General features: G+C 47.7%; 1 protein-coding gene across 5 annotated transcripts in view; it reads right to left on the bottom strand.

Moving 5' to 3' along the window:
• The window catches only part of ILDR2 (immunoglobulin like domain containing receptor 2), a 50,458-nt gene that overhangs the window by 7,694 nt on the left and 24,843 nt on the right, over positions 1-17,921 (bottom strand). For 2 of the 5 annotated variants that reach the window (XM_068144682.1, XM_068144684.1), the window contains 5 exons: positions 11,835-11,981; positions 10,926-11,102; positions 4,451-4,567; positions 1,743-1,953; positions 165-855 (listed from right to left, as the gene is read on the bottom strand). In XM_068144682.1, the coding sequence (XP_068000783.1) occupies positions 165-855; positions 1,743-1,953; positions 4,451-4,567; positions 10,926-11,102; positions 11,835-11,981 (1,343 nt within the window). Of the gene's footprint in view, positions 1-125; positions 856-1,742; positions 1,954-4,450; positions 4,568-10,925; positions 11,103-11,834; positions 11,982-17,921 lie in introns of those variants that run through there. The other 3 variants (XM_068144683.1, XM_068144685.1, XM_068144686.1) reach the window with 2 other exon arrangements.

The raw sequence follows: 17,921 nt of genomic DNA, 5'->3' as shown, positions 1-17,921 counted from the left end.
CACAGTGACTACCCTCTTGTTACAGTAGCTCCCCTTATCTGGGGTTTCTCACACACACAGCCTCTACTGGAGAGCCCCCTTTCCCATGAACTCTGGTTTGTAACCCCTGCCTGATGGCATCCCACTCAGCCTATTTGGATCAGCAGCACCAGACATGCCCTTACTGTTTTCTTGGGGTCCTTTTTCCTCTTCTTCTCAGAGGCATTGAGGTAGGCCTGCTCCCTGGACCTATAGGAAGGGCCTCGGCTCAGCTCCCTCTCGCTGTATGGGGGCAGGGTGTCTTCCTCTTCCTCCTGCTGAGGCGCTGGTGGTGGCTTCTGTGACTGCTGCTGCGACTTCTCAGCTTTGTAGGTAGAGGGTGGTGACCAGGCATAGTATGTTCCCCCTCCTCTCTGGCTGGGCTGTGAGCTCAGCTTTGTGGGGGTTTCACAATGGTCACTGCTCTCATCATAGCTCCGGGACTTCCTCTCCAAGACACTGCTGAGGTAGGAGTGGTCATACTTCTGGCTGCCTCCGGGAGTCCGGCTCACCAGCCTGGGCAGGTGCTTCTCCTCGTGGGCCCGTCTGCGGGGTGGGCTGTAGGACCAGCCCCGATCCGAGTCCGTCAGCAGCTCTCGGTTCCCTCTGCTACGCTTGCTGTAGTACTCCTCCAAGGAGCTGTCCTGGCGGGGCAGCCCTCCACCACGGCCGCCATGCGACTCCGAGCGCTCGAAACGCCGAGTTTCCTGGCTCTCAGCCCGACGCAGCCGCTGGCCGTAGGACTCCGCAAAGGCTGCCAGCTCGTCCATAGAGACGGCCGGCACTCCCACCGAGAAACTCTTACGGGACAGCATCTCCGACTTGGATCTCTCCTGGCTGGAGGGGGGAAGAGGCAATGTTAAAAGGGTGCAATTCAGCTACATTCATCCCCTTGGCTGCCTTCACAGACAATGGAGGCATTCCTCAAACATGAATCATCTAACCCATTTTCATCATCTTCTGTAGGCAGGTATCTATCCGGTCCTCTGAATCCCTACTTCTTTTTACTGACTGTAAAGGCAGCTCAGCATGGATAGCTTGTACTCTACAGGCCTAATGCTACCTCAGAGTGCATCTCCCTTGTACTCCAGTATTGGTGGCTGGATTTGCTTCTCCTTGGCCTCAAAGCTTGTAGGAGTATATTCCGCCAGCAAAACCTAAGAACCTGGCTACAGAAGCTCACAGCAGGGTTATTTTGAAGTAGCTTTCAAGAGTGAGCTGGCACAACAGCCCTGCACAGAGGGAAGAAAGTTCCTGCCATTGCTTTTGGGAGACTTGGCTGCTGGTATGTGAGGAAATGTGCTCTTCTAGGCACCAAAAGTATGCCTGGAGTACAGGTCTTGCTGCACCAAAGATCAGAGTGTGACTCCTAATAAAGCACAGCACTAGTGGGAAGTGCTGGAGAGGTAAGGAACAAATCTCAAAAGAGAACTCTGGGAAGGGCAGCTTGGTTTCCTACTGATCTCACTTTTACAACCCACCAGGAATGGGACTAGTACCTAGCTCTGCCCAGCTGGGTAGGCTTCAGCAGGCTTGTGGGACTCAGATTCATTTCAGCTTCATCTAATGACCTCTCCAGATTTCACATTTCTCTCAAACCCCTGTGTCCTGCTAAGCAGAATCAGAGCAGCAGAAAACAAAGAAGAGCCAGCAGTCCATCTGTCCTTTCTCCTTCCCTTACTGCTCCACCAGATACAGCTGCCTCCCGGTGTGGCACTCCTCACCTGTGCCGGAAACTGTCCCGTTCATCTCTGTAGTCGGAGACCGCGGGCGCTCTCGAGGTGCTGCCCCCGCCCATCATCCCTGCCCAGTATTCAGGATCCCCATCCAGGTCCTCTGCAGGAGGCAGAGGTTTCCTTCGCGACTGGCGGTAGGGCTGCCGAAAATTCAAGTCCTCTTCGTGCAAAGAGCTGAGCTCGGAGATGGTGTTGTTGTCTGTAGGGGAGGTGGCGGGAAAGAGGTGAGACAGGCACCGCTCGACAGAATGTGTGAGGAGGGAGAAGAGTACAGGAAGGCTGTGCTGAACCTAGCTGCAGCTTCTACATAAAAAGGCTGAGCCCTCCTCTGCTAGGAATAAATCAAAACAGAATCCAAGGGCCCGTTCCAAACCCTTGATTGATCCTGCCCAAGACTCCTTGGGCTTAGCATGACCACAGAGCTGCTGTCAGACTTACAGCGCTTCTGAACTGCTAGCTGGCAGCCAGCTGGGCTATTGTAAGGGTATCACAAATGGCATCAGGTGCCTGTGTCCCAGGTAACTGACTTCATGCAGAAATCCCCATTCAGCCCTGCAACAGTAACACATTTGAGCTGCCTGTCCTCAGGAGGTGGGCACTGAGCTTGGTAGAACATCATCACAACAGTTGTGCCACCTCCCCCTTTCTTGGTGTGAGACAGGCTGGCTCTGGATTTGGCCTAAATTGCCCAGCTAAAACTGAACCACACCCCTACAAAAAATAAAGTAAAAAAGGAAAAAGAGATTAGAGAAAAAAATAATAGACTGTCTGAATCACTGTCAGTCTCTACCCTGTCAAGCACATTGACATCTGGAGGCCTGATATACCAATGTGGAGAGGTCTTTTTATAGCAAATCTTGTGGGTGGAGAATACAGTGTGCTCAGCAATGACTATTTTAGAAGTATATATGATTTGTTAGTTATGCCTAATCTGAGCAGAGCTTTGATGTGCTGTCATTCCTTAAAGCCTTACCTTCACCCATTTGCAGGATCTCATGCATCTCTTTTAAACGAGCCTCCACCAGTGTCTAATATGGGCTAGCTCTGCATGAGTTGGCTGGTGCCTGGAGCAATCCAGCCCCCAGACCACTGCTGTTCTCACACAGAGCAGGAGGGGACAAAGAGCAGCACTGCAAGCCCCCCTCATGCACATACCTTGCCTCACCTCTGTACCTCTGCCACCTAATATGGATCCTCACTTAGGCTTGTATTCTGACACCTATTAAGCTCAGCTTCAGCCTTTATTTAGGGAAATAAAGCTTGCAAGAGGCTATCTGGAGATAGTGAGGAGTTCCACATGGCAGCTCAGTCCTGAGTTTGCATCATGTCCCTGTTCACCACCCTCCTCACATTCACCTCCAGTTGCCTGACTGCCAAGCCACCAGTACTTGTGTGATCTTATGTTGACCAGCATGTCAAAATCTCATGATGCCCTGGTTTCTTTAGTCTTTCTTATAGTCTCTCCTCTGTTGCAGGGCAACAGATATTCCAAACTATCTTTCTGCATCCTTTAAACCACACTGTGGTCATTGAAGCCCACAATACACACTTTCAATAAAATCATCCCTCTCCTGCTTTACCATGCTGGGCATTTACAGGCATCACACTGCAAGACAGAGAAATTGTGAATTAAAAATGCCAGCTTTTATCACACTACAGTCTGTAGAAGGCAGGAGTATGGATCTGGCTTTTCAGATGGTAATGATCCAAAAGTTTCATTATCTGAGTGGACAACTTCATGAGCATCCGATTATCCCTCACCTCGTTAGCTCTAATTAAGGATGATATAGTAAGAAACAGGTCTTTGAAATCAGAACATATACCTGTAGATGCCCAGACTCTAGATTTATCTGCCCCAAGTAGCATATCCTGGACACCACATCCTAGCAGCTGTCTCTAAGGCAAAGGTGGTGAACTTTTCACTACGAATTTGCAGTCTTTTTCAGGTCACTGGGATCAGAGTGGCTGGAGAGCAGCCAGCCAGAAAAGGACCTGGAGGTACTGGTTGAGAGTAGGCTGAACATGAGCCAGCAGTGTGCCCAGGTGGCCAAGAAGGCCAATGGCATCCTGGCCTGCATCAAGAATAGTGTGGCCAACAAAAGCAGGGAAGTTATTCAGCCCCTGTACTCAGCACTGGTTAGGCCACACCTTGAGTCCTGTGTCCAGCTCTGGGCCCTTCAGTTTCAGAAGGATATTGAGACACTTGAACGTGTCCAGAGAAGGGCAATGAAGCTGGGGAGAGGTCTCACCCACAAGCCCTGTGAGGAGAGGCTGAGGGAGCTGTGGGTGTTTAGCCTGGAGAAGAGGAGGCTCAGAGGAGACCTCTTTGCTGTCTACAACTACCTGAAGGGAGGTTGTAGCCAGCTGGGGGCTTGGTCTCTTCTCCCAGGCAATCAGCACCAGAACAAGAGGACACAGTCTCAAGCTGTGCCAGGGGAAGTTTAGGCTGGAGGTGAGGAGAAAGTTATTCCCAGAAAGAGTAATTGGCCATTGGAATGTGCTGCCCAGGGAGGTGGTGGAGTCACTGTCCCTGGAGATGTTCAAGAGGGGATTGGATGTGGCACTTGAAGCCATGGTTTAGTTGGTCATGAGGTGTTGGGTGATTAGTTGGACTTGGTGATCTCCGAGTTCTTTTCCAACCTTACTGATTCTATGATTCTGTGAAAACAATAAATCAAGCCATGCTTGCTCCTCACATCGTTCTCGCATCCTCCTGGCTGGGTCAAACTGAGCCAGTTCTTTCTCGACATAGTACAGCACCTTCATGGAGTCCCTTTCCTTGTCGGTCTGGATCCTGTACCCTTTGCGCACTGCTGGGAGAGAAGAAAAGCATTAAAGGCAAGGTCCAAGGAGTCTTTCCAACAACATTGCTTCTATGGTTGAGCTCACGTCTGTGGCAGGTAGGCTGCATCTTCCAAAACAGAGTGAGTCAACCCTCGCTCCAGAAGAGATTTGCCTGTAATGTGGGATGTGAAGCTGTCTGCAGCTGCATCATTTCTGAAGTTCATGGTAGAAGCAAAACACAGTTCGGAAATGCCCAATCCATACAAGTCTGGTAAGTGGTGTCATTGCCACAAACTGGTTCCACCTCCCACAGAGGATGGCAGACAGAAAAGCAGCACTCATTTCCCCTTCCACAGAAATACAGAATGAATTTGCCTGGTATGGGAGAGGCAGCCCCAGAAGATCAGGCTTCCACTAGGCAGCAGGGTCTGTAAGCTCCCAGTCTGCAGGGGAAGCAGGTGGCTGAGCACTTGGGAGTTGTCACTCCACAGGACTGCTCCACCCTCCCATCCCTATGAATTCTGCTCACACAGGTTCAAGAGCATGTGGCAGAAGAACCTCCAGAGAATCCAGAAGGAAACACATGAAGTCCTATGAAGTACATCACATTGCTTTGAGGTTTATACCTAATTCAGTGATGGGGCAAATCAGGTCACTGGGTGACTGTGAAACTGCCTGCTCTGGCATTCTTTACATGCTTTACTTTACAGAAATGATACATAAAGTGCTTGACTCTAGGACTACTCCATTTGCATGCAAAGTCTGGACAGCTCTTTTGGTTTGTTTTTCCACTTTCTGTGTGCAGAACAGAAGGACCTGCAGACCTGGAATCACAGCATCTCTGCCTCTGGCAGGGTACACTCCACCTGCTAACCCTATGAACAGCCTGACTATCTCACAGCAGGTCTACAGTCAGCAAGCATAGACCACCAACTATCAGGACATTGAGCAAAATAAGGCTTTTATAGCAGAACATTCAAGAAAGGCCTCTGCCTGGAGTCATTTCAAGGTTGACAGAAACACAGCTCTATGTCCAAAGGAGGAGTACAACCTTCAAACTTATCTTCACTAGAGAATTGTGAGGACAATTCACTTAGGGCTACAAAATGGAACCTCTCTGCCTCACGTAGGGTTAATTTGTTCCCTTGAGTGAATACTGCAGTGTTGCAGGAGTGCTCCTCTTGTGGCACAATTTAAATACTTGGATGGTGGTTCTGAGCCAACATGTTCTTTCTGTTTTATCCCACACCCCAATACATCAAGCTACTAACATATGGGCCTGGTAGTACGTTGCATAGTATGCACTGTGTGGGCTGAACAAGGACTTGGCAGAGGTATTCTTAGGCACCTTCTGTCCTAAACTGCTGTGCATGTGTCTGTGCACTATTAAATAATCATGCTCTGCCTCAGAAATGGCTGTGCCATAGAAACAGGCAGAATGATTCCTGCAATAATCACACAAACTGCTTCAGGAGAGAAGTGCTGCACTGTGCATTTGGCTGTGTGCATGTAAGGTAACTAACTACATCCTGCAATACTACCTTGTGCATCTCTTTTTGGGGAAGTATTAGATGTTAAGACATGTATGTCCAGTTCTGGGTTCCTTAGTTTAGGAAAGATGTTGAGTTGCTGGAACATGTCCAGAGAAGGGCAACAAGGCTGGGGAGGGGTCTGGAGCACAGCCCTGTGAGGAGAGGCTGAGGGAGCTGGGGTTGCTTAGCCTGGAGAAAAGGAGGCTCAGGGGAGACCTTCTTGCTGTCTACAACTCCCTGAAGGGAGGTTGTAGCCAGGTGGGGGTTGGTCTCTTCTCCCAGGCAACCAGCACCAGAACAAGTGGACAGAGTCACAAGCTGTGCCAGGGGAGGTTTAGGCTGGATGTTACGAAGAAGTTCTTCCGAGCAAGAGAGACTGGCCACTGGAATGTGCTGCCCAGGGAGGTGGTGGAGTCCCCATCCCTGGAGGTGTTTAGAAGAGCCTGGATGAGGCACTTGGTGCCATGGTTTAGTTGATGAGATGGTGTTGGGTGATAGGTTGGACTTGATGATCTCGAAGGTCTTTTCCAACCTGGTTAATTCTATTCTATCCTATTCTATTCTATCCTATTCTATTCTATCCTATTCTATTCCATTCCATTCCATTCCATCCCATCCCATTCCATTCCATTCCATCCCATCCCATTCCATTCCAATTCTATAGCATGTCTGTCAGGCTCCTGCTTTCAATGCGTCTGCAGGTAGCTTAGCTGACAGCAGTCTGGAGTCTCACTGTGTTTTATTATGCCCATGCATGTATGCACAATGACTGCAGATGCACACAGTGATTTACAGAGCACAAGGAAGTGGAAGGCCATCATGTCTCTTCAAGTGAAGCTGCTGCTTCTGTGAAGAGGGGCTGGACTGACTGGCCTTGGAAGCAATGACTCATGCTGTACTCTCTGAGCAACAGCAAGGTGAGTTCTCCACCGTGGCTGACCTCTGCCTGGTTCCTTGCCAGAAATGAGGTGTCTCACTATTCTTCTAATGTATTTACAATGAACTCAGCTACACTGCCACCTCATTTATACACAGGCCAGCAAACAGGTATCAGCTACTCTGACCTACCAATAACCTTTGGGGAACTTGAACAAGCAGCTTCCAGACTGTCTCCCCAGAGCCACTACTCACACTAAGCCTGTGCCAAGCATCCATTTGGACAACATCTATAGCTCTTGGAACTGATGGAGTATTAGTGAGGCTTCATGCTAGATCCATGCTTGACTTGCTGCTGCAGCTGTGTATCAAAGGCAAATGAACTTCTTGCTTAATTCTGTAAGCATCTAGAGAATAATTTTGAATTTAAGTATGCAAAGATGACAAGTTGGAGAGAAGTGGATTTGATGGGTGGACTGTTCAGTGGGTAAGGAACTGGCTGGATGGTTGCATCCAGAAGGTAGTGGTCAATGGATCAAAGTCCAAATGGAGATCAGTGACAATGCTGTCCCCCAGGGGTCTGCACTGGGACCAGTAGTGTTTAGTATTTTTATCAATGATATAGACAGTGGGATCAAGTGCACCATCAGCAACTTTGTAGATGACACCAAGATGAGTGGTGCTCTTGATATGTTAGAGAGATGGGATGTCCCACAGAAGGACATGGAGAAGCTGGAGAGGTGGGCCCAGCTGAACCTCATGAGGTTCAACAAGAGCAAGTGCAGGGTCCTGCACCTGAGTCAGAACAATCTTCATTATCTATAGAGGCTGGGGGACCAGGTGATAAAAAGCAGCCCTGTGGAAAACAACTTGGGCGTGCTGATGGATGAGAAGCTCAACATGGGCTAACAGTGTGCACTTGCAGCCCAGAAGGCCAATCACATCCTGGGCTGCATCAAAAGATATGTTGCCAGCAGACCCACAGAGGTGATTCTGCCACTTTACTCTGCTCTGGTGAGACCTCACCTGGACAACTGTGCCCAGCTCTGGAGCCCTCAATACAGGAGGGACATGGACCTGACAGAGTGGTTCCAGAGGAGGGCCATGAAAATAATCAGGGAAGTGGAACACCTCTGCTACAGGGACAGTTCTATACCATGGGGGTAGTGGAGCACTGGAACTGCCCAGGGAAGTAGTTAAGGTCTCATTCCTGAAGATATTTAAGGTCAGGCTCAAACAGGCTCTGAGCAACCTCATCTAACAGGGGATATCCCTGCTCACCACAGGAGGGCTGGACTAGAAGACCTCTGGAGGTCCCTTCCAACCCAAACCATTCTATGATTCTATGACTATGACCAGCTCCTAACAAGTATTTTCCACTGCTGCTGAAGCACATTTTGTCTCTATGTTTATCTTGCAATGACTTATTAAATCTCTTTATTATTCCTTGATGTGAGAACCAAAGGTATTATTGCTTCCTCCTCACACCCACCTTCATCTGGAAATTGCCATAACCTTTTATTAATGTCTGAATATTTTTAGGCCCATCTTAATTATAAGGGGAATCAAGGTGGAAAAGGCTTTAAGCACTTGTCCAGAACCATCCACTGAAGTCAAAGCAAATGGAACATTCTTTCTGGCTAGACCCTATTTTCTTCTTCTGAATAGTTCATCATTTCCTAATGTTTAATTGGTGTTTAACTAGACACTTTCTGCTTTATTCTGTGGGTGGAACAAAATCAGTCAAAACTGTATGCTGTTTCCCTCCTCTAAAAGGACAGCACTACTGTTTTTTTTCAGATAAGTATGGTGAAGAAGTAAATGGTGCCTCATCCTTACACACTTTTCATATTGAAGGTCTGGAGTCCAGCTCTCAGATCAAAAGCTTCTTTGGGCATATGGTTTAAGGAATCTTTGCAAGAGTACCCAGGTGACCACTGCCTTTCAAATGAACAGAGCATTTGCTGGTTTTGTGAGCACACAAACGCAGCTCACACCACCACCAACACACTTCTAACTGTGTGTTACCACCAATACTCTTCTAAACAAGAGAGGTGAAAGCTTACTTTTTTCCCCTGTTCAGCACTAAGGTTAGGATGGAGCTCCTGGGCTTTACTGGAGGTTCGTCACATGGCTTTTGTGTAACCCTAAACAAATCCTCACGCCTGAGTTTGCTCACTAGATCACCTCACAGTGGTCATTTATAAGCACAGAAACTATCTAGGGCAAAGGCTGTCCTTTTCAGCCTGGCAGCCAGGGTTGCAGAATTCTCCAGTCTCTGTCATCCAGCACTTCTGTTCCCATTTTTTAAAATAAATGTGACAGAAAGGTTGAAGTCTTAAAGATACCAAGTTTCAGATCAGACTTACTACACTGGATGTGTGGAGGACACAGAGACCATCATTAGTGCTCCTTCTGAGAAAAAAGCCTTTCTAATAAACTCAAGCAATACCTGATTGCTTTAGTTCACTGTCTGGCCAACATGCAAGAAAGAAGCTTGGAACAGCAATCTCTCTTCTTCTACAATCTGTAATTAGGGAATATTCTAGCATTGCAGAAGAGCTGAGAAGAGAAGTGACACGGCGCAGGGTATCACCTTTTCTTAGGTCCACAACTCAAAGAACACCTTGACTGACAAGTGCATGATCCAGACTAAGGGTTTGTCTATATTACTGCAAAAATGTTAATTGAAAATATTTTTTTTTTAATAAAAGCACAAGAACTGCTACTGTTTTGCCACAACAGTTGAAACTGCAATAATGGGTTTACTTGCACCATACAGTATTTCCTGTCAAATCCCTAGCTGAGGGACTAAGTCCAGCCAGCTGATTTGGATCACATAAATCCACCTACCAGTGTAATGAACAGGGGATGCTAAGAGCCACTGCATTTGGTTGTCAAACACCTCCACAGTTTTTCATTCTGCTTTTGTGCTCTGCTGGTAACAACACAGAGGAGACTGGGGCTGTGATCTGACTCTTAAGAAGTCCCTCGAGTTCCCATGGCCAACGCCACGCTCTATATGCAGTGACATTTTTCACAGGACAACAAAAAAACCCCAACAAACTTAGCACTGGGCTGTCATTCATCATTTTCTGACAAAGGCTTTTGAACTGGATGCATTCTGCTGTGGGTCTGTGATTGATTGATTGATTTCCTATTTCAAAATGTTCCATTCCAGAGCTCTGTTTGATTTCAGTTGCAGGGGGGGGGTGGGGGGGGGGGGTGGGGAATCCAGTTGTTGAAGGAAAATATATGTTGTAATTCCAGAAAGGTTAATATGCTGACTAGGGCAGCAGCAGGATGTGTAGGGTTGCATCAAAAGCCTAATTATTTCATTATGGTACTTGATCTCATCTTTTCAGAAGTGTCTTATCAATACATTGTCATGAGCAAATCTAACAACTGGTAATTAGTGTGGTGCTTTGAACTCAGACGTGGCTGGATCAATGCGGCTGTGCCACTGTGGTGACTCTACATTGGTGAGAGTCACTTCTGCTGCAGCATGTTTGATTTCAGACAGCCACACTGATACTGAAATGCTAGCATGTGGCTGAATAGCTACCCTCTTTTTCCTGGATGGCAGCTTCCTGAAGCGAGAAGTGACCCTTGCCAACAGAGTCAACGTGTCTGACATTGACCCACAACTGCTTTCAAGTCAGAAACCTTTTATCGCTCACATTGCAGAAATGCAAAGGCTGAACAAAAAAAGTGACTACTGACTTCTGTAAGGTAGGGAAGATGATCCAGCCCCAAATGTTCTTGGGCTGAAACACTGAAGGAGCATGTCCCCGTGCCCAAAATGCCACGGGGACAGGAAAACATGCTGCGACAAAAACTCCTATCAAAGGTCAAGCAGCGTCACAGTTTCTCTGTGTGTCTTCCATTCACAGCGCTCTACCAATGACAATCATTCCTCCCTTTCCCAGCCCTGCTTCCAGTAAGAGGTCTGAATGTTGTGTTTGCCATTGCAAATTACCATTTTGGCTTCCTCCACTGGCTTCACTTGGGGCTAAGGGAGGTGGGTGCGACTTATCCATCAGCACGGCAGGAGACGGGACACCAGTCACAGGAACGCTGGGGATGTAGTATGCGCCTGGCATGGAAGAGACTGCAGGAGGGTACCCAGCCTTTGCTGCTTTGCCTGCTATATACACTGAAAAAAGAGAAAAGGACAGCAGTCAGCATCACACCAACCTCCCACAGACCCACATGGCTGAAACCTGCACATCACCAACACTGGTGACAACTCAACAGGAGACAACTGGGCAAATAAATGACAAGGGCAAGTCTGAATTTCTCTGAGTACCAGTGGAGGGGAGTTTAAAAAAGCACACAGCAGCCAGACGAGCACTGCGAGATGCCCAGCAACAGAAGGACATTCAGCACATTATACCTGGCTTTACCACTGCCAAGAACTAGTGGCAGTTCAGCTTTAAAAACCACTGATGACTCAAGTATCAGCACTGACACTCATGAAGCTTGACAGATCTGCCTGAGCCTGACCAGGAACCTTGCTGGGTTGCAAGGATTTTGCAGTGTTGTAGAGGACAGCTGCTTTGTGTTGCTGGGAAGAAACCCCCCGGGATGCTCTAGCTCTGACCCACAACATTCACTGACATGATGACTTTGGAAGGGAAGCATGACACTTTGTAGTAGGAGGCACAGCTGCCAAGGCAGGGAGGGCTCGGGAAATCACATTTGTAATTAACTTTGAGCACTCAACCATTAAGCAATAGGTCAGATGCTTTACCCCCAAAGAATTAGTTCTTAAGTGAAGCAAAGTGCTCAGGGCAAAGGAAGCAGTATTAGCAATTTCTCCTCCTGTTTCACCAGGGAGCAGAAGTGCATGAGAAGATTTGCACCAGGCTTGGACAGGGTCACTCACATGCCCGGGGACAGCAGCACGACTCAGGACAGCAGGGACAGCGGACATAACAGCAGCAGCTGTGTGGGCAGCACTGGCACCAGCAGATCCCCACCAGGAGGAAGAACAGGAACGCTCCCAGGATCACCAGGCCCACAAAGACCCACTCTGGAAAACAAGGGAAGAAAAGGAGATACTTGCACCATTGCCATCGCTGTGGAAGGAAACCTTAGCTACATCCTCCCAGGGCAGAGAATAGGGGCAAAATAAGTAGGTGAATAATAGCTATAAACTCTCTGCAGATCTAGGACTAGATCCTCCTCTGTGTTGAGGCAGAAATGGCACATGACAGTGAGAAATGGAGCTACAAAGATGCGGTCCCTTCCTGGAATGTCGCTGGCTGTTCAGGAGGTGAGCAGCACAAAGGCAGGAGCTCTGGACCTTCAGCCCACAGCAGACCTGTATAAACACCGCAGGACGTGCTCCATTAGCACTTGGATCTCATGAAAGACTCATTCTTCCTGGCCATGTTCTTGCCCTGCTTGTGTGTTTGTTCCCTCCCTACATTCCAGTTTCAATGGGACAAACGATGGTGAAAAGCAGGCTATAAATAGCCTCGTAAATGTGCCAGGCCTGCCCCTTCCCAGCGAGGCCCACGCAGGCAATTATTCTCTTGAATGTGCCAAGCCAGCATCCTATTCAGGCGCTGCAGCCAGCCAGCAAACCTAACAACCACTTCCCACCCCCACCCCAACCCCCACCCCCTCCCGTGAAGCCTCACATGACGTCTCTCAGGCCCCGAAAGGGAGTGGCTGAAAAACATCCTACAAGTGAAGGCACAAAGAGCTGGCCCACACAAAGTGGGATGGAGTTTGAGTGGGAAAGGGAGTGGTAAAGTTTCTCCAACTTTGCAGCAGCAGCAGCCACAGTGGGTGGGAGCAGGGGCCCAGCCTGTGTCGGGGCAGCTCCCAGCTCAGCATCCGGCCACCCTTTGTAGGGGAGATTGTGTTCACAGGGCTGCACCTGCTGCAGCAAGGGGATTTTCTGCAGGAAGGGAATGGTCAGTGAACACATCTGGACCAAGAAATTTCAAGACCCTGGATTGTGGTGGTTTCAGGCTATGCCTTTACAATTCAGTTACAGATTTTGAGCAGAAAAGTAGAAAAATATAAATCAACCACTATTGGGTGTAGAAAGGAAAACAAAAGATTACTCAACAAATTCATTGGGTAAGTATCTGGAATAGGAGGAGCTGTACCATAACAATTCTGCCCTTTTCTCTTCACTTCTGATCTCTGGCTGTTTTACTTTGCTCAGGAGAGATAACCTGCTTATCAGCTGGCTTTGGTTAAGTCTAACTTCTCTGCTCCTCTCTCTTGTCCCTTTTATACAGAGGGGTAAGGGAGGTAAGGGAGGGAGAAGCTGGTAGCTTCCCCTGGTCCTTGGCCATGGGGGTCCTTGTGCTGTTTATTAATTGTAAATACCTGTACAATATTGTAACTCCTGTCTATTTTGTGCATATCCATTGCATTCCATTGTAGAGTGCAGTTTTGGCTTGTAAATACAACTCCATTTGCTTCTAACTGAGTTGGTCTGGCAAAAGTTAATGCTGGGGGGGGGAAACTTCAACCCACCACGTTACAAAAAGTAACTGGTGTCCAATGCAGGAATCCTGGAGTTGGCTTCATGCCAGAGAGATGCACCAACCTAGCCAGGAATCACATGCCTGGTGGGTGAAGGCTCCAGGTGTACCCAGGTGCACCCAACAACCTTGGAAAGATGGTCAGAAGGCACAAGAAGAGGTGATGGGGCTGCTTTGCAGTGGGGTAGGGTTTACTCCAATCTCAGAGAGATAAAGCAGCAGACCACTGCTTCTGAACAGAACTCCAGTGCTAAGGGGTCTCCTTGTAGGCTAACATGCTAACATTTAGGATGGAAAAGTACCAATACAAGGATTGCAATGTGAGTACAGATTCACACTGGAACAATGGTGCACCTCTCCTATGCATCACTCAGCTGAAAAGTCAAAGAGAAATGTTCCACTTGGAACAATCAAAACAGAAGGATTTTTTTTCCCCAGTCCTTAAAATGCAAACCCAAGAAGTCTCAATTCTCATTAGTCCACAGCTTTCTGTTTGAACCAAAGTGAAATTGTTTGCTCTGTTGGAGTCTCCTTTTAACTCTTTTACAAACAATTCCCCCCCTTTTTATTTTTTTAATGCCATTTTTAAGTCAGAACTTCAAATTTCCTTTACAAAATGTCAGTGGGGAGAGATCTGGCATTTACAAACCACCACACTTCCTTTCTGAAGCGCCAAGTGAAATGTTTTCTACTTTGGGAATATTTTATTTCTTTTTTTGGCAAAACCAGATCAAATTCATTTAAATTTGAAGATAATTTTGCTCCTTGTAGAATTTTTTTTTCTTTTTTTTTTTGTGCTATAGGCTGACAAAAATTCAGCTAAATGAATAAGGAAGTGGCTGGAGGGAAACATTCCTGAATGGAAAAGAAAGAGCTGAGAGGAGATTACTTGATACCTGGGCAGGAACAATCCTCACTATCAATATAGACTGGGGGACCAGGTGATAGAGAGCAGCCCTGTGGAAAAGGACTTGGGGGAGCTGATGGATGAGAAGCTGGACAGGAGCAGGCAGTGTGAGCTTGCAGCCCAGAAGGCAACTCACAGCCTGGGCTGCATCAAAAGATGCGCTCCCAGCAGATCCAGGGAGGTGATTCTGCCACTTTGCTCTGGCAAGACCTCACCTGGACAACTGTGCCCAGCTCTGGAGCCCTTAATAGAGGAAGGACATTGACCTGATGTAGAGGGTCCAGAGAAGGGCCATGAGAATGATCAGGGAACTGGAACACCTCTGCTACAAGGACAGGCTGAGGGAGCTGGGGTTGTTCAGCCTGGAGAAGAGAAGGGTCTGGGGAGACCTAATAGCAGCCTTCCAGTACCTGAAGGGGGCCTACAAGAAGGATGGGGAGAATCTGTTTATAAAGGCCTGCAGTGACAGGATGAGGAGCAATGGCTTTAAGATGAAGAAGAGCAGATTTAGATTGGATGTTAGGAATAAGCTATTTACTATGAAAGTGGTGGAACACTGGAACAGGTTGCCCAGGGAGGTAGTTGAGGCCCCTTCCCCGCAAATATTCAAGGTGAGGCTGGACAAGGCCCTGGGCAGCCTGATCTAGTTGGAGATGTCCCTGCTGACTGTGGGGAGGTCAGACCAGATGACCTTTGGAGGTCCCCTCCAGCCTGGACCATTCTATGATTCTATGATACAGCTCCTCAGGCTCCACTTCTAGGAGCTGTATTATTGAGTATTTTCATGAATGCCCTTGACACAGAAAGTATAAATGTGTTAATGTTTCTTAAGGGCAAGGGGTAGGGAAGCATTGTCACTAAACATGAAGACTGGGATATGTTACAGAATGGTTCAGTCATCCTCGTGCCTCCAGTACAAAACAAAACACAGCAAAGTACTGAATTTCAAGGTATGCAGCAACACTTTCAAGGCCACTCATTCAAAGATTGAGAACAACTGTGTCTAGTTCTGGGCCCCTCAGTTTAGGAAAGATGTTGAGTTGCTGGAAGGTGTCCAGAGAAGGGCAACAAAGCTGGGAAGGGGTTTGGAGCACAGCCCTGTGAGGAGAGGCTGAGGGAGCTGGGGTTGCTTAGCCTGGAGAAGAGGAGGCTCAGGGGAGACCTTATTGCTTTCTATAACTCTCTGAAGGGAGGTTGTAGCCAGGTGGGGGTTGGTCTCTTCTCCCAGGCAACCAGCACCAGAACAAGAGGACACACTCTCAAGCTGTGCCAGGGGAAGTTTAAGCTGGATGTTAGGAAGAAATTTTTCCCAGCAAGAGAGATTGGCCATTGGGATGTGCTGCCCAGGGAGGTGGCAGAGTCACCATCACTGGAGGTGTTTAGGAAGAGACTGGATGAGGTGCTTGGTGCCATGGTTTAGCTGATTAGACGGTGTTGGGTGATAGGTTGATCTTGATGATCTTGAAGGTCTTTTCCAACCTGGTTAATTCTAGTCTAGTCTAGTCTAACTTCTGTTCTGATCAGGGCTTCATTAGTTGAAAGGAACTGAAAACTAAGAGCAATGATCCAGTATGCTAGTCCATCACAGGACAGCTGTAACCATGTACACAATACAGCCACAGAAATGGCAAACGTAACGCTGTGTCCAAAAGAGGAGGAATATCCAGTAGCCATCACACAAGGCCTCCATGTTAACTTCATCAGAAGTAACTGATGTGTTGCACAGCTCTGGTCATCTTTGTACAAGGAAAGGTTAATTCAGGTTGAAGCTGATGTGAAGCAGAGATTTGAGGGGATGAAGGGTTTCCATGGCCTGCCTTGCAGCGAGAGAACTGAAGCTTGTGGCATTTGTCTGTTAAAAGAAGTCTGAGAGCAGACATAGCTGCTGCCTGTATGCTAGGAGGAAAAGCAGCTATTGTGGTTAAAGGTCTTACATAAAAGTGCATAAAGAGGCTACAAGTAATGTAGATGGAAGCTAGAAGCAGCACATCAAAGAAAGTGGTCCAACAGGAGAGAGAAAAGCCAAAACCAGGCTACTCTTAAGCTTGTTAAGCTTATGGAAAGGATGAAATTGCATGGCATTTAGAATAGCAAGCAAGATGATGAGCCAGACAATCCTTTCCAGTCCTGTGCTTCCTAATCTCTGCCAATCCCAGCAGGGCAACAGCTTTTGCTTTTGTAAGGTTCTCATCTTGTTCGCTATGACCATTGCTGATACCAAGAAGGTGGTGAAATAGTATTGCGTGACAGAAGTGGCCAGCCACAGCGATGCAATAAAGCTCTGATGTCAGATCTCCTCTAGTGAAGAGTTCACAACCACTCCATAGAGGATAAAAAGTGTGGGGGGGAGGGATCAAACAGCAAGTCCATTCTAAGTGTATCTGTGGTCTCTCTGCAAACTTCCTAGGAGTACAAAAGGTCAGGTCACTATGTACAGTGCACACTGCAAGATAATCACTCAGCGCCAGAACTGGATGTTGGAAATCGGTGTCCCAGCATGGGGACCTATGAATCAGGGAGGATTTTACTCCACAAGAAGTTATACCATTTGCTTCTCTGATGAGGTGAAGAGAACAGCAAAAGAGCCTGCTGGCCCCTGCCTTTATGCCCAAAGCTGGGATGGGACTTGCACTAGATAGAGAAGTGTAGCCCTAGAATTCCAATGAGTACCACACTGAAATGCTGTGTCTTTGCTGTCTGGAAGCTACTGTTTAGTGCTTGCAGGAGCATCTGCTTTGGTCTGTTCAGGTAACAGGCAATGCAAACAGCTGAAATGTGTTTTGCTGCTGCCTTTTAGACTTTCTTATTTATATCCATGCAGTGAGGGTACCACGGAGACCTACCTGGCTAACACACAAGAATTTTATACTCATTCAATTAAGCTGTAAATAGTGGGGCAAAAACAGTGTTAGGCAACGGAAAATCAACTTCAGTCTGCTGAAAACACCAATCCTTCTACTTCCATGCTGAAATTCCAGGGAGCTTTGGGTTATACTGAAGGTGGGGGAGTGTCTGCCTTCTCTCCATTTGCATCTCTGGGACAGACTTGCAAATAGCTTCACACATTTATGTGGAGTTGCATTTTTTCACAAACACATGAAAGAAACATTCCTTGGGCACCGTCAGGGGATGATCAGATGACTCAAGGGCTAAATGTTCTCACAGATTTTCCCTTTCAAGGACAATCTGTTGCACAGTCTCTGTTTCTTCTGCAAGGAGGGCCAGAACTGGGGGCTCTCATTCGTTCGGTTATCAAGGGATTTATCATGGGCACAGAGTTTCCATGCCTGGTCCAACCACCTGCTGTTACCTAGATAACGCCTTGGCCATGTAGCACTAGAGGTGCTGTGCCACTGATGGGTTGCTAATCAGTGCTCTATTTCTAGCACCTCCTGTGCCACCATCTGTGGTGATAGCTATAATGGTACCCCACAAGATAGGGTCTGGGGAGTGGGAGCTACTCTCTGACAAGAGTAGCTGACACAAAGCCATACGGTCACAAGAGGCTGCTGAGGTCTCACAGGCTGGAGCAGTGTTACCTTTGTGCTAGCAAAGGGAG

The sequence above is a fragment of the Melanerpes formicivorus genome, unplaced genomic scaffold, assembly GCF_026170545.1.
Source record: "Melanerpes formicivorus ecotype bairdi unplaced genomic scaffold, bMelFor1.0.p_v2 SCAF_11, whole genome shotgun sequence".
Taxonomy (NCBI): domain Eukaryota; kingdom Metazoa; phylum Chordata; class Aves; order Piciformes; family Picidae; genus Melanerpes; species Melanerpes formicivorus.
This window is presented reverse-complemented; position numbering and strand designations above follow the sequence as displayed.